Source organism: Podarcis muralis, chromosome 13, assembly GCF_964188315.1.
Source record: "Podarcis muralis chromosome 13, rPodMur119.hap1.1, whole genome shotgun sequence".
Classification (NCBI taxonomy): domain Eukaryota; kingdom Metazoa; phylum Chordata; class Lepidosauria; order Squamata; family Lacertidae; genus Podarcis; species Podarcis muralis.
In genome coordinates, this window is record NC_135667.1 from 10511138 (window position 1) to 10525292 (window position 14155).

Below are 14155 nucleotides of genomic sequence, written 5' to 3' on the forward strand. Positions count from 1 at the left end.
TTTAGGAAGGAAAGCCCTGTTTTGGGGGGTTCGGGTTGTTGAGCATTTTTTAGGGGAGCCAAGGTTGTTGAGCTTTTTTGGGGGGAGTCAGTGATCTACCAGTGATCTACCACAGACGTCCAGTGATCTACCGGTAGATCACGATCTACCTGTTGGACGTGCCTGCCAACGCCCTGCAATGCAGGAATTTTTCACCCAAGGTGAAATCTCACAACCCTGAGATTAAAAGTCTATCAGCTGAATTATCCGAGCTTTGTGGCTCTTTGAAGTATGAACTAGAAACATGGCACAAAAGGAAGTCCAGATGAGCCCTCAGTGGTGAGAAACATGTGTGCTACCAGGTCTTTTTATTAAGCTCCAGCTCCCATCAGTCCTTGCCATCATGGCCAATGGTCACAGATGAAGAGAACATCTGGAGGACCGCACCCTGAACTAGCACCTGTGTTTGTTTGTTTTCCCTCCTCCCTTCCTATAACTTTTCCCCCTTTGTGTCATCTCCTAGATTGCAAGCAGAAGAGTAGGATCATTGACCGTTGCAAGCCGTTCAGCCAGTTTGTACCGAAGAACAGGGCAAATACATTTGGTGAATTGATAATAAAATTGGACCTTTTGAATAAGGAAAGGTAGATGTTTAAAAAGCATTCAAACAACAAAGAAAAGGAGCCGGAGAAAAGAAATATTCTCTTACCCTGCATGCATCGAAGACAGGGAGTTACTGCATTACTTAGTTCTTCTCTCTGATGCTGAATATTATCATCTCAGCCCACCACCAGCACCTGTTTCCTTGAAATAAAACTTCTACTGATTGATCAGAGCGGGTGTCTTCCCTTCTTTCTTTCACAAGAAAATCTACTTTGCCCTTACATCAGTTCAGTAAAAATGCAGATCTCCTGTGTTGCAGGTTCTGGAAGTCTAAATAGCCCCAGTCTTCTGGAGGCATCTTTACATCTTCTGTGTCCTTCTGTAGGGATTTGAGACTCTGGAGAATGCCTTCCAGTCTCCCTGTCTCATGGCAGCACTCAGTGAAATCACCAGCAGGGTTGCATCAGTTGTTTTGAACAGTTAATTAGCTGCCTGTAAAATGGAAGGGGAGGCAGTCGTCTCTTAGGCTGTCAAACAAAGCCTGGGGCCTTTAAAAGATCTCTGTGGCACCCTTAGCACTCTCCAAGGAAATGATCATCTCCTGGTTTAAGGATTAGTGACTTGATAGGAAAGTAAAGGAGTTACATGTGACCTCTAAAGGTTGTGAAGGTTGCACAAAGACCATGATGACTATGTTCTCCCTCAAATGTCACAGGCAGTATGCCTCTGAAAACCTGTTGCTTGGAATCAGAATTGTGGAGAGCATTGCCAAACTCCTGCCCTCCTTGCAGGCTTCCCGTAGACATCTAGTTGGCCACTGTGAGAAAAGTATGCCAGACCAGATGGGAGCTGCAGTCCAACACCATCTGGTGTGCCCCTCATTGGTTACCTTTGGAGTGGATGCGGGTGACGCTGTGGTCTAAACCACTGAGCCTCTTGGGCTTGCTGATCAGAAGTTGCTGATCAGAAGATCGGCAGTTTGAATCCCTGCGACTGAGTGAGCTCCCATTGCTCTATCCCAGCTCCTGCCAACCTAGCAGTTTGAAAGCGCACTAGTGCAAATAGATAAATAGGTACCACTGCGGTGGGAAGGTAAACGGCGTTTCCATGTGCTCTGGTTTCCATCACAGTGTCCAGTTGCACCAGAAGCGGTTTAGTCATGCTGGCCACATGACCTGGAAAGCTGTCTGTGGGCAAACACCGACTCCCTTAGCCTGAAAGTGAGATGAGCGCTGCAACCCCATAGTTGCCTTTGACTGGACTTAACCGTCCAGGGGTCCTTTACCTTTTACCTTTTGCCCTTGAAGTAGGCATCTGGACTGTGGGAACAAAGGGTTCTATCCAACTAAGACTTATTTGGAGTAGGCCCACTGAAATTCATGGACTTAGTCATGTTCATTAATTTCTTTTTTCCAATTATATTTTATTAAGTTTCAACCTAGCATATACAATCAAAACACAATGACATCTTTTTGCTTAGTTTTGTTAATTTCCCACCCAATTTTCTATGGAATTGCTGTTTCTTCCCTTCTGCTGCCCTATCTTCTATCTACTAAATCATAACCCCAATATTATAATCTAATTACTTACGTTGCTCATGGCTCAAATCCTGCCCGAGACTTCGTCATATGGTAGCATTTCTTTAAGCAGTCCAAAAAGTCATATTCATTAACTTCAGTGGGTCTACGCTGAAGTAAGCATTGGATGGAACCCAGAATGCTGGACCAGACAGACCTTTCATCTGACCCAACAACCTCTTCTTACATCCTTCTGTTTGACAGTGGATCAGAGTGTCTTGGAAAGGAATGGACTCTTCTCCATTAGAAGTTGACTGTCCGCCTATAAGGGATGCTGTAGCAGCTGTTTACTGACAGGAGGGTAGACTGGAAGACATTTGAGGGCCCTTCCAACTCTAGGATCCTGTCAATGGTATCCACGGCAGGGCACTGTGCTGAGATTCTGCTCCAAGAGCAACACTGAGCAGGCTGGTAGCTTTTGTGCAGATGGCGCCTGGCTTCCTTCCACTGTGCTACTCATGGCACAGAAGTATACAGCAGTGTCGCTCAGTCTTGCCACGTCTTTTTTCAGCGTGGTGCGGCGAGATTCTTTGATCACGTCTAGCATGAACTCCTCAGCAGCTGCAACAGACTTTCCATCATAGCCGTGTCCCAAGTAGGACATTGTGCTCCCAGCCTGCTTGTACCAATACATCGTGTCGTGGGATGCACTTAGGTTTTGAGTACAGTCAATTAGGATCTTGCCTCCTTCCAAGGAAAAGACTTTCTCAGGTTGCATGACTTGGCCAAAGGCAAAGCACTGAGCCACTATGTGGAAAGAGACGGTGATTATAGGAAGAGAGTGAAGGAAGGGCTGTAACTCACTGGGGGTGCAGAAAGTCCCAGGTTCAATCTCTCACAGCATCTACAGGTAGGACTGGGAGAGACACTGTGTCTGAAATCCTGGAGAGCCTCTGCCAGTTGATGTGGACTATATGGAGCTAGATGGACTGGAACAATCTCTGTCTAAGACCCTGGAAAGCTTCTGCTGGTCAGAGTATTGGACTAGATCAGGTTTAGCTTACATGGCTCCCCCCAGAGTTGTTCCTGGACCACAACTCCCATCAGCCCCAGCCAGCATGACTAATAATAATAATAATAATAATAATAATAATAATAATATTTGTACTGACTGGGTTGCCCCAGCCACTCTGAGCAACTCCCAGCTTATACAAAAACATAATAAAACATAAAACATTAAAAACCTCCCAATACAGGGCTGCCTTCCGATGTCTTCTAAAGGTTGTATAGTTACTTACGTCCTTGACATCTGATGGGAGGGCATTCCACAGGGTGGGCGCCACTACCGAGAAGGCCCTCTGCCTGATCAGAAATGATGGGAGTTGAGGACCAACAATATCTGGAGGACAGCACATTGCCTAGTCCGAGGCTAGATGGACATATGGTTTGACTCGGGCGACACCGTACATTGATAGCACTATGATAGCACTTGAAACAGTCATGGCTTCCCCTGAAGAATTCTGGGTGCTGTAATTTGTTAAGGGTGCTGAATGTTGATGGGCAGCTCCCTATTCACCTCACGGAACTACAGTTCTCAGACTTCCCTGTGAAAGAGGATTGATAGTTAAACCATTGTAGTAATTGTATATCTGAGGGGAATAAGGGTCTCCTAATGATGTTCAGCATCCTTAACGAACAACAGTTCACAGGATGAGCTAGACTTCCAAGAGCAAATAGCAGGCTCACCAGTTGTGAAGAGCAGGGCCAGGAACATCTTTCGGCTCAAAGCTGAAGAGTAGCTGTTCCACAATAAATGTTGGAAGTGTAAGGAAGCAGAGGGGACTTTCTTCCATCTCTGGTGGACCTGCCCAAAAGTGAAGACCTTCTGGGAAATGATTTATAATGAATTGAAAAAGGTATTTAGGTATACCTTTCCCAAGAAACCAGAGGCCTTCCTGCTGGGCATGGTAGACCAGAAAATGCCAAAGAAAGACAGAACCTTGTTTATGTATGCCAGCACAGCAGCAAGAATACTTATTGCTAAGAGCTGGAAGACACAAGATTTGCCCACGCTGGAGGAATGGCAGAAGCAGTTGATGGACTACATGGAGATAGCTGAACTGACCGGCAGAATCCGAGATCTGGATAAAGAAACAATCGAGGAGGACTGGAAAAAATTTAAAGACTATTTGCAAAAATACTACAAGCTGTATGAATCTTAAGATAGTGCATGATTAGGAAAAGTTATGCTTTAGCAATCATGATTAAGTAAATTGTAAAATAAGTGATAATAAGAGAAAATGAGACAATTTGAATCGAACATGTTATGTTTATTTTAAAGGTATGGAAACTGAGATACAATATATCGAATTTGGGTACATAACATTTGAAAGTTACAATAAGGCATGAAATAAGGTAACAAAATGCTGACATTCTTAATTTAAAGAACGCAGAATCGGAAGGGGTGGGGAAGTCCAAGTTGTTTTTGTTTGTTTTTCTTTGTTTGTTGTTAAAAAAAGGGGAAAATTTGTTTCTTGCAATTATGTTATTTGTTTGTAACCTATAAAACTATGGAAAGAAACGCAATAAAAAATTTATAAAAAAAAAAAATGAAGAGTAGCTGTTCCGCTGAAATGAGGAGGGTGCCTGGCCACCCCTAGCTCTTAACAGATCCTTCTGTCAAAAGATCACCACATTATGACAGAAAGGGAGTTTCCTGTAACGTTCTGAAAAGCCTACTGATCTCGGCACACCACAAACCACCACCACAAACCGATGCTTTGCTTTCACCCTGTTTCCCCTTCTTAAAGCTGAAAATAGGAATGATCCAGAACATTCTACGTACAACTTATGACCAATCTGTTGTAGTTTTCTTATATAGCAGGTGCAGGGGGGGGGTGTAACTTAAAACAGGGAAACAGTATGGATGAAAGGGTTAAACAACCCCTCACCCCTAATAGCGCTGCTCCTATGATATTTGTAGCCCCTTGTGCATAGGGAGCACCCTGCTTCAGTTGTCTAACATGTGGGAAAGAAAAAGCTGTCCCTTTAAAGTCAAGAAGAGTAGAAGTTGGCCCCCTCTTTACCACACATTTAAAACAATATCATATCACTTTAAATAGACAAGGCATCCCCCAAAGACTCCTGGGTGCTGGACTTTGTTAAGGGTGCTAAGAGTGGTTTAACCATCAATCCCTCTTCCCAGGGAATTCTGGGAACTGGAGCTCCATGAGGTGAATCGGGGTCTCCAAATGGCTCTCATGCATAGCTGTCAACTTTTCCCTTTTCTTGCGAGGAATCCTATTCAGAATAAGGGAATTTCCCTTAAAAAAGGGAAACCGTTGACAGCTATGCTTTCGTGCTGAGCGGAATTGGCCTCTGTATGTTTAGAACAACAGACTTAACCATGGTTAGAAAACATGTTTTAACCTCCATTTACAGGGGCAGAATTCCTTGGAATGAGGGAAGGAAAAGGATGAACAGGTGTGGTAAAAAATTAAAAAGGAGGCCCATGTTTCAAGCTGGGGTGAAGGGAGGAGAGCAACCTGTTCAACCCACACTGAGCATTAAAGGAGGTGCCTCTACCTTCAGTTGCTGTAACTTGCTGACAACACAACCTCTTGCTCTTCTAGATCAAATGTGTGAGACAGAGAATAGCTAGGGAAGTTATCATCAGAAACAGATACATGAAACATGAAGAAGACGTACATTTCTCATTGTCATGGGCTGATGTCCATTATGTAATTTGATGTCGGGACACTGACAGGCCCTGTAATGAGATCAGAAGCCTCTGATTCTGTTTCAATCGCACCTTCATCTCCTCTTCGTCCTCCTTTTTTCCAGAATTTTATCCTTCCTTATCACAAAATTTTAAATGGCATTGATCATTCCTGGTTGTTTTCTGACCCCTAGTGGTCACTTTTGTCATTCTCTGAGCTTACCTAAAATTTGAAACAGATGTTGGGGGTGAATATAAACACCTCCTCTCTCTACTTTCATCTTCCTTCTTTAAAAACATAAGAAGGGCCTGCTGGATCAGCTATCTAGTCCAGCATGCTGTTCTCACAGTCGCCAACCAGATGCCTGTGGGAATCCTCAAGCAGTAAAAAGGTAAAGGTACCCCTGACTATTAGGTCCAGTCGTGGACGACTCTGGGGTTGCGGCGCTCATCTCGCTCTATAGGCCAAGGGAGCTGGCGTTTTTCGACAGACAGCTTCCAGGTCATGTGGCCAGCATGACTAAGCCGCTTCTGGCAAACCAGAGCAGTGCAAGGAAGCGCCGTTTACCTTCCTGCCAGAGTGGTACCTATTTATCTACTTGCACTTGACGTGCTTTCAAACTGCTAGGTGGGCAGGAGTTGGGACCAAGCAATGGGAGCTCACCCCGTCGTGGGGATTCAAACCACCAACCTTCTGATTGGCAAGCCCTAGGCTCTGTGGTTTAGACCACAGCGCCACCCGCATCCCCCTCAAGCAGTCCCCAAGCACAATATCCTTCTCTCCACCTGAGGTTTCTGGCAACAAGCATATAGAGGCATTGCTTGACCCAACCACAACGATTCTTCAACATCAACTTCGTTGGACTGGTCATGTTATTCGGATGCCTGCTTATCGTCTTCCAAAGCAACTACTCTATTCCGAACTTAAAAATGGAAAGTGTAATGCTGGTGGTCAACAAAAGAGGTTTAAAGACTCTCTCAAGGCAAACCTTTAAAAAATGTAGTATAAACACAGACAACTGGGAAACACTGGCCTGCGAGTGCTCCAGTTGGAGAACAGCCTTTACCAAACGTGTCATGGGCTTCAAAGATGCTTGAACTCAGGACAAAGGGGAGAAACGTGCTAAGAGGAGGGCACATTTGGCAAACCCTCACCGTGATCAACTCCCACCTGGGAGCCTATGTTCCCACTGTGGAAGGATGTATGGATCCAGAATTGGCCTCCACAGTCACTTATGGACTCACTGTTAAAACCATGTTTATGGAAGACAATCTTACTCAGGTATGAGTGATCGCCAAAGAAGAAGTGTCAGCTTTCTGTCCCTTCTGAGCATGCTAAGTCCTCACTGAGCTTTGCTGGGTTCTCTACCCACCACCTTTTTATTTTAAACAAGCCTAATTATACATGCCACTTCTGTGTAGATGGTGCTGGTTTGGCTACATAAGCATTCACTGTTAGGCCCCGTCTGTACCACACATTTAAAGCAGTATGATGTCATTTTGAAAAGTCATGGCTTCCCCCAAAGAATCCTGGGGAGGAAGTATAGTTCCTTGATGGGTTCTTGATGTAGTTCTTCATGGGGTTATACTTCTTCTGAAGGAGCAGGTTCGTAGCTTGGGGGTCCTCCTGGATCCTTTGCTGTCGCTCAAGGCTCAGGTGGCCTCAGTGCCTTCCATCAGCTTCAGCTACGCCCCTATCTGGACAGGGATAGCCTAACTACTGCTGTCTATGCTCTGGTAACCTCAAGGTTAGATTACTGCAATGTGTTATACGTGGGGCTGCCTCTGAAGAGAGTTCGGAAACTTCAGCTAGTGTGGAATTCAGTGGCCAGGTTGCTCACCAGAGCAAGACAGTTTGAGCATATTACACCGATCCTGGCCCAACTGCACTGGCTACTAATTAGTTTTTGTGCCCAATTCAAAGTGCTGGTTTTGACCTCTAAAACCTTGAAATGGCTCAGGACCGCAATGCCTCAAGCACCACCTCTTTCCATATGAACCTACCCGGACCCTGAGATCATCTTCTGAGGCCCTTCTTCGTGTGCCTCCTCCTCGAGAGGTGCGGAGGGTGGCAACACAAGAACAGGGCCTTCTCTGCAGTGGCTCCCCGTCTGTGGAATGCTCTCCCCAGGGAAGTTCGCCTGGTACCTTCATTATACACCTTTAGACACCAGGCAAAAACGATTCTTTTTAACCAGGCCTTTGGTTGATCCAATTTACATCCTATGCCCTTTTAAAATGTGGCGGTTTGGGGGGGTTGTTTTTATTTTGATTATATATTTTGTGGTTTTATATTTTGATTTTGTTCTGTGAACCGCCCTGAGACTCCAGGTATTGGGCAATATATAAATTCAATAAATAAATAAATGTTTGTTAAGAGGTGCTGAGAGCTGCTAGGGGACCCCTGTTCCCCTCACAGAGCTAAAATTATCAGAATGGCCAGTTCTTCTTGACATGGAACTCTGGGAATTGTAGTTCTGAGAGGAGAGAATTGTTGTCCAAGAGAAAAGCAGTTCAGCTCTGTTTTCTGCAGCCAGTGAGAAAGGCACCCTTTTCCAGGGAGGGAGTTTTGTGTGTGTGTGTGTGTGTGTGTGTGACATCACATGTCTGCGTTGTGGCAGTGGGCACCCATGGGCCTGAGAGTGAGATGCCACCCCTGACACACTTTGTATGGGGCTGCCCTGGACCCCTCTAGTTCTCCAGATGTCACTGAACTCAAACTCCCATCAGTCCCAAACAGAATAGCAGGGGATGATGGGAGTTGTAGTCCAGCAACAACTGCAGGGCCAGAGGTTTCACATCTCGGGGAGGGGCATGAATAGGTTGAAATTGGGGGGGGAGTCAGGCTTGTGGGCTCTTGTCCCCTCCTCACCACCATTATTCAAGGGCTCCTTCATATCTCATCTCCGTGGGCAGCACAAAAACACATCACATTGGATCAGAACAGCAGTTAATCCTAATTAAAGAATAAAGTCGTTTTTTCCCTCCCCTTGCAGAGAACAGAACAGTGATGATGATGATAATAATAATAATAATAATAATAATAATAATAATAATAATAATAATAATTTATTATTTGTACCCCGCCCATCTGGCTGGGTTTCCCCAGCCACTCTGGGTGGCTTCCAACAAAGATGAAAAATAAACTAAAATGTCACATATTAAAAACTTCCCTGAACAGGGCTGCCTTCAGATGTCTTCTGAATGTCAGGTAGTTGTTTATCGCTTTGACATCTGATGGGAGGGCGTTCCACAGGGCGGGCACCACTAGCGAGAAGGCCCTCTGCCTGGTTCCCTGTAACTTGGCCTCTCGCAGTGAGGGAACCGCCAGAAGGCCCTCGGAGCTGGACCTCAGTGTCCGGGCAGAACGGTGGGGGTGGAGACGCTCCTTCAGATATACTGGACCAAGGCCGTTTAGGGCTTTAAAGGTCAGCACCAACACTTTGAATTGTGCTCAGAAACTTACTGGGAGCCAATGTAGGTCTTTCAAGACCGGTGTTATATGGTCTCGGCGGCCGCTCCCAGTCACCAGTCTAGCTGCCGCATTCTGGATTAGTTGTAGTTTCCGGGTCACCTTCAAAGGTAGCCCCACGTAGAGCGCATTGCAGTAGTCCAAGCGGGAGATAACCAGAGCATGCACCACTCTGGCGAGACAGTCCGCAGGCAGATAGGGTCTCAGCCTACGTACCAGATGGAGCTGGTAAACAGCTGCCCTGGATACAGATTTGACCTGTGCCTCCATGGACAGCTGTGAGTCCAAAATGACTCCCAGGCTGCGCACCTGGTCCTTCAGGGGCACAGTTACCCCATTCAGGACCAGGGAATCCTCCACACCTGCCCGCCTCCTGTCCCCCAAAAACAGTACTTCTGTCTTGTCAGGATTCAACCTCAACCTCAACATTTGTACAGTGATGCTGTACAAATGTTCGAAAACATTTTGGAAGTTTTGAACGTCCTAACTATCTCCCTTGTGGGGCCTGTCAGGAGTTCTGATCTCTGAGGGGCTGACTTGCTAAAGAATTGCAACCAAGTGAAGTTGGCAAGAGCCTGGATTGAAGCAAAACAGCAGAAGGTTATATATCCTGAGAGAAGGCATGCTGCAACCTGAAGACAACTTTTCAGAAGACAACAGTGGAGAACGGCAGCTATATTCCCGAGGCTACTGCAACCTTGCAGGTCTTTTTTTTATTTATCATTTGAAAGCATGAATCACTTGAAAAGATTTAGGGGTTGGTTGGTGCTAAAATAACTTTCTTAGAGGTTTGAAATAAGACTCCTTATCAGCTTCTCCTGCTCCTTTTCTTCTGCTTCTTTTAAGATAAATATTAAGCAGGGATGTGGGTGTGAAGGCAGTTCAGACCAGGGAGTGGTGTTGGGGAAAGAGGTGTTTAATGCTCCCCAAAGCAGTTTTTCTGATCAAAATCACACACACCCAAAGCTCCTATTGCATTTGCCCCAATGTACGAAAAAGATCTGGATTCATTTTTCTCCAGCAAAATTAACAGCAGCGCTCTGTGGGGGGGGAATTTTGATAGGGGAAATCTCAAGGATGGCGAGGGCTAAACAGTGTGAATTTCTCTCAAGAAACAGATTTTGTCTGCAGTTTTGACTAGAGTAAACATTTTTGCGAACACTTGCTCCTAATGTAACGCATTTTCGTATGTCATTTCTACTGTTATGTTCATTCCCCTAATATATGCATTTTTGTAAAGCTTCGTTGGCCGGAGACCTTCACTGCAAGATTTAGATAAGTGTGGATTTTGATGGATGGCTGTGTGTCGATGCTTATATTGTTTCAGAAAGTGCGAAGTTAATAGGTTCATCTTTAAATGTGGCCTGAATCAAATCTCTCCCCCATCCCTTACCGCCTCTGAATTAAGGTGTACTTTGGCCCCTGTATGGTTACCATAGTGAAGCTATAGCAACAATTATCTATATTTCATTTGAAAGCAATCTGGCTGCATTGCCTTATTTCTTTACCATTCTTTACAATCCTTCTTCTTCTCTCCTCTCTCAAAGGAGGGGGATTCTCCCAAAGAATCCCGGGAAGGAACTGCAGTTTGTTAAGAAGTGCTGAGAGCTATTAGGAGCCCCCTGTTCCCCTCACAGAGCCAAAAATATCAGAATGGACAGTTCTTCTTCACATGGAACTCTGGGAATTGTAGTTCTGTGCGGAGAGAATCGTAGTTCCAAGAGAGAAGCAGTTCAGCTCCGTCCTCCGCAGCCAGTGAGCAAGGCACCCTTTCCCAGGGAGGGGGGGGCTCAGAAGTGGAGGAAGAGTTGTGTGTGTGTATGACATCACATGTCCACCTTGTGGCAGTGGGCACCCACAATCCTGAGGGTGAGATGCCACATATATGGTTAACTAAGAGTTGGTGGTAGGGGATGCGGGTGGTGCTGTGGGTTAAACCACTGAGCCTAGGGTTTGCCGATCGGAAGGTCGGTGGTTCGAATCCCCGCGACGGGGTGAGCTCCCGTTGCTCGGTCCCTGCTCCTGCCAACCTAGCAGTTTGAAAGCACGTCAAAGTGCAAGTAGATAAATAGGTACCGCTCCAGTGGGAAGGTAAACGGCTTTTCCGTGCGCTGCTCTGGTTTCACCAGAAGCAACTTAGTCATGCTGGCCACATGACCCGAAAAAACTGTGTGCGGACAAACACCGGCTCCCTCGGCCAGTAAAGCGAGATGAGCGCTGCAACCCCAGAGTCATCTGCGACTGGACTTAACAGTCAGGGGTCCTTTACCTTTACTCAAGAGTTGGTGGTATGTGTGTACAGGGGACAGAATACATGGGTGGATAGGAAGATCATTGTGTCAAAGATCTGACCCATATGGAGAAGCAGAACAGGCTTCAGGATTATTCAGCACCAGGGTGAATAAAAATCAATGATTTAAAAAAAAAAAATCAATGGTTTTTTAAAAATAAAAAATAAAAAATTGGATTTTTAAAACTTTAAATCGGATTTTTTTTTTTTAATTTGATTTTTTTAAAATTTAAATTGGATTTTAAAAATAAAATGCTTTTGGAGGAAAAATCTTTCTAAATATAGTTTTCTATTTAAGTTACATTATAGTCCAAAGGATTCATCAGGAAATAAGGATTTGTTTTAAGTCTTTCATGTTTGCTAAAACTCAGTCTAAGGTGTTGTTTTTTTAAAAAAAAATGTTTAACCACATCAGTTAACAAACATGGATACATATGGTGTAATGTTGCTGTTTTAGTTAAATAAATTGTTTAAATTGTTATTACGAAAATGATTATTTTTCTCCTTCCAATAAAGTACAGAAGAAAAGTTGTCCAAACATAAACAGTTAACTTATTAAACCTCACAAAAATGTCATAATTATCTGTCTATGTATTTCTAATAATATAACCAAATCAGTAATTTTTGATATAACTGTAAAAACTACTGTGAAAATTTATAATTCCAAAAATGAAACCTTCATCTGGTTGTATTTGTAAGAATGGATTCCAAATATCATTGAATTTGTCCATGGCAAGTCTGCGTTCATATGCAAGCTGTTCATATGTTGCAAGTTTATATAAATCAGATATCTTCAATCTGTAAACAGCTCTGAGGGTTTCTCTTTTCAATCAAACAGTATGTAGAGTGTATGAAATAATAAATAAAGGACCTTCTAGGTCACTCAAAATGTTCTTCTGCCCTTTCCCTTTCTCTAGAACAGAAATGGAAGAGCATGTGGTTCCAAACTGGACTGTGGTAGCCCCAAACCAGACCTCGGTGACCGAGTTCATCCTCGTGGGGCTGTCGAACGACCCTGGGACACAGCTGGTGCTCTTTGTGGTCTTCCTGGTGGTCTACCTGCTCACCTTGGTTGGCAATATTCTCATTGTGGTCACCATCATCCACAACCAGGGGCTGCACACTCCCATGTACTTCTTCCTGAGCAACCTCTCCTTCATCGACGTCTGCCATGCCACAGTCACTGTGCCCAAGATGCTGGCTGACTTCCTCTCAACTGCAAAGACCATCTCCTTCGGGGGCTGCGTGGCCCAGATGTTCTTCCTCCACCTCTTTGCCTGCACTGAGATCTTCCTCCTCACCGTCATGGCCTATGACCGCTATGTGGCCATCTGCAACCCGATGCATTACCTCACCATCATGAACCAGAAGGTCTGCCTCCTGCTGGCCGGCACGATCTGGTTGGGTGGCACAGTGCACTCTCTCGCCTTGACTGGCATGACCATCAAGCTACCCTACTGTGGGCCCCAGAAGGTCGACAACTTCTTCTGTGACGTCCCCCCGGTCATCAGGCTCGCATGCACAGACACCTACGTCATTGAGATCCTCATTGTTTCCAACTCGGGGCTGATCTCCGTGGTCTGCTTCGTGGTCTCCTACGGCATCATCCTGGTCTCCCTCCGCAAACGTCTTGCGGAAGGCCGGCGCAAGGCACTCTCGACATGCGCGGCCCACCTCACGGTGGTGACCCTCTTCCTGGGGCACTGCATCTTCATGTATTCCCGCCCCTCCACCAGTTTCTCGGAGGACAAGGTGGTGTCGGTCTTCTTCACTGCCGTCACCCCTCTGCTCAACCCCATCATCTACACGCTGAGGAACGAGGACATGAAGCAGGCGCTCAACAAACTGTTTGGCAGGAAGGTGACGGCGGAGAAAAAGTGAGGGTCCAGCTGTACTATGAGGAGGTGCAGAGGGAAGGTGGGGAGAAGAAGAAGAAGAAGAAGAAGAAGAAGAGGAGGAGGAGGAGGAGTTTGGATTTGATATCCCGCCTTTCACTCCCTTTAAGGAGTCTCAAAGCGGCTAACATTCTCCTTTCCCTTCCTCCCCCACAACAAACTGTGAGGTGAGTGGGGCTGAGAGACTTCAAAGAAGTGTGACTAGCCCAAGGTCACCCAGCAGCTGCATGTGGAGGAGCAGAGACACAAACCCGGTTCCCCAGATTATGAGACTACCGCTCTTAACCACTACACCATGCTGGCTCTCCAGTTGAAATCTCACCACAGCCAGGGTGAAATTAGGCAAGCGAGCATGGAACCCTATGGATCTCAAGCACTGCACATCTTCCATGGGTTCACCATGAAAATATGGGGTTTGGAACATAGAGGAGAACCTGGCATTCAGAGCTTTTCAACTTGGAGGACAGTGCATGAGTTAAGACATTTTCCTGATCCCCCTGATCAAATTTTGAACTCCTGCAATCACAAAAGACTTCTCCTTATTATGTTACTGGGTGAGCACTTGCTGTTCACTGCTACGTTTCAAGAGCCTATGGGTCAGAGCTTCTAAATGCCAAAGTGTCCATCGACGCCAATATGGCCCCTGGCAAACTCGCAAACTCTAGATTCTGTATATGGAGC

At 45.5% G+C, this 14155-nt stretch overlaps 1 protein-coding gene across 1 annotated transcript; it reads left to right on the forward strand.

Moving 5' to 3' along the window:
- The first annotated feature begins 12497 nt into the window (after window positions 1-12497).
- Window positions 12498-13501, forward strand: LOC144325260 (olfactory receptor 4E1-like). The gene has a single exon (XM_077917979.1). The coding sequence runs from the start codon at window positions 12504-12506 to the stop codon at window positions 13458-13460; it is 957 nt and encodes a 318-aa protein (XP_077774105.1). The 5' UTR covers window positions 12498-12503; the 3' UTR covers window positions 13461-13501.
- Window positions 13502-14155: the final 654 nt, after the last annotated feature.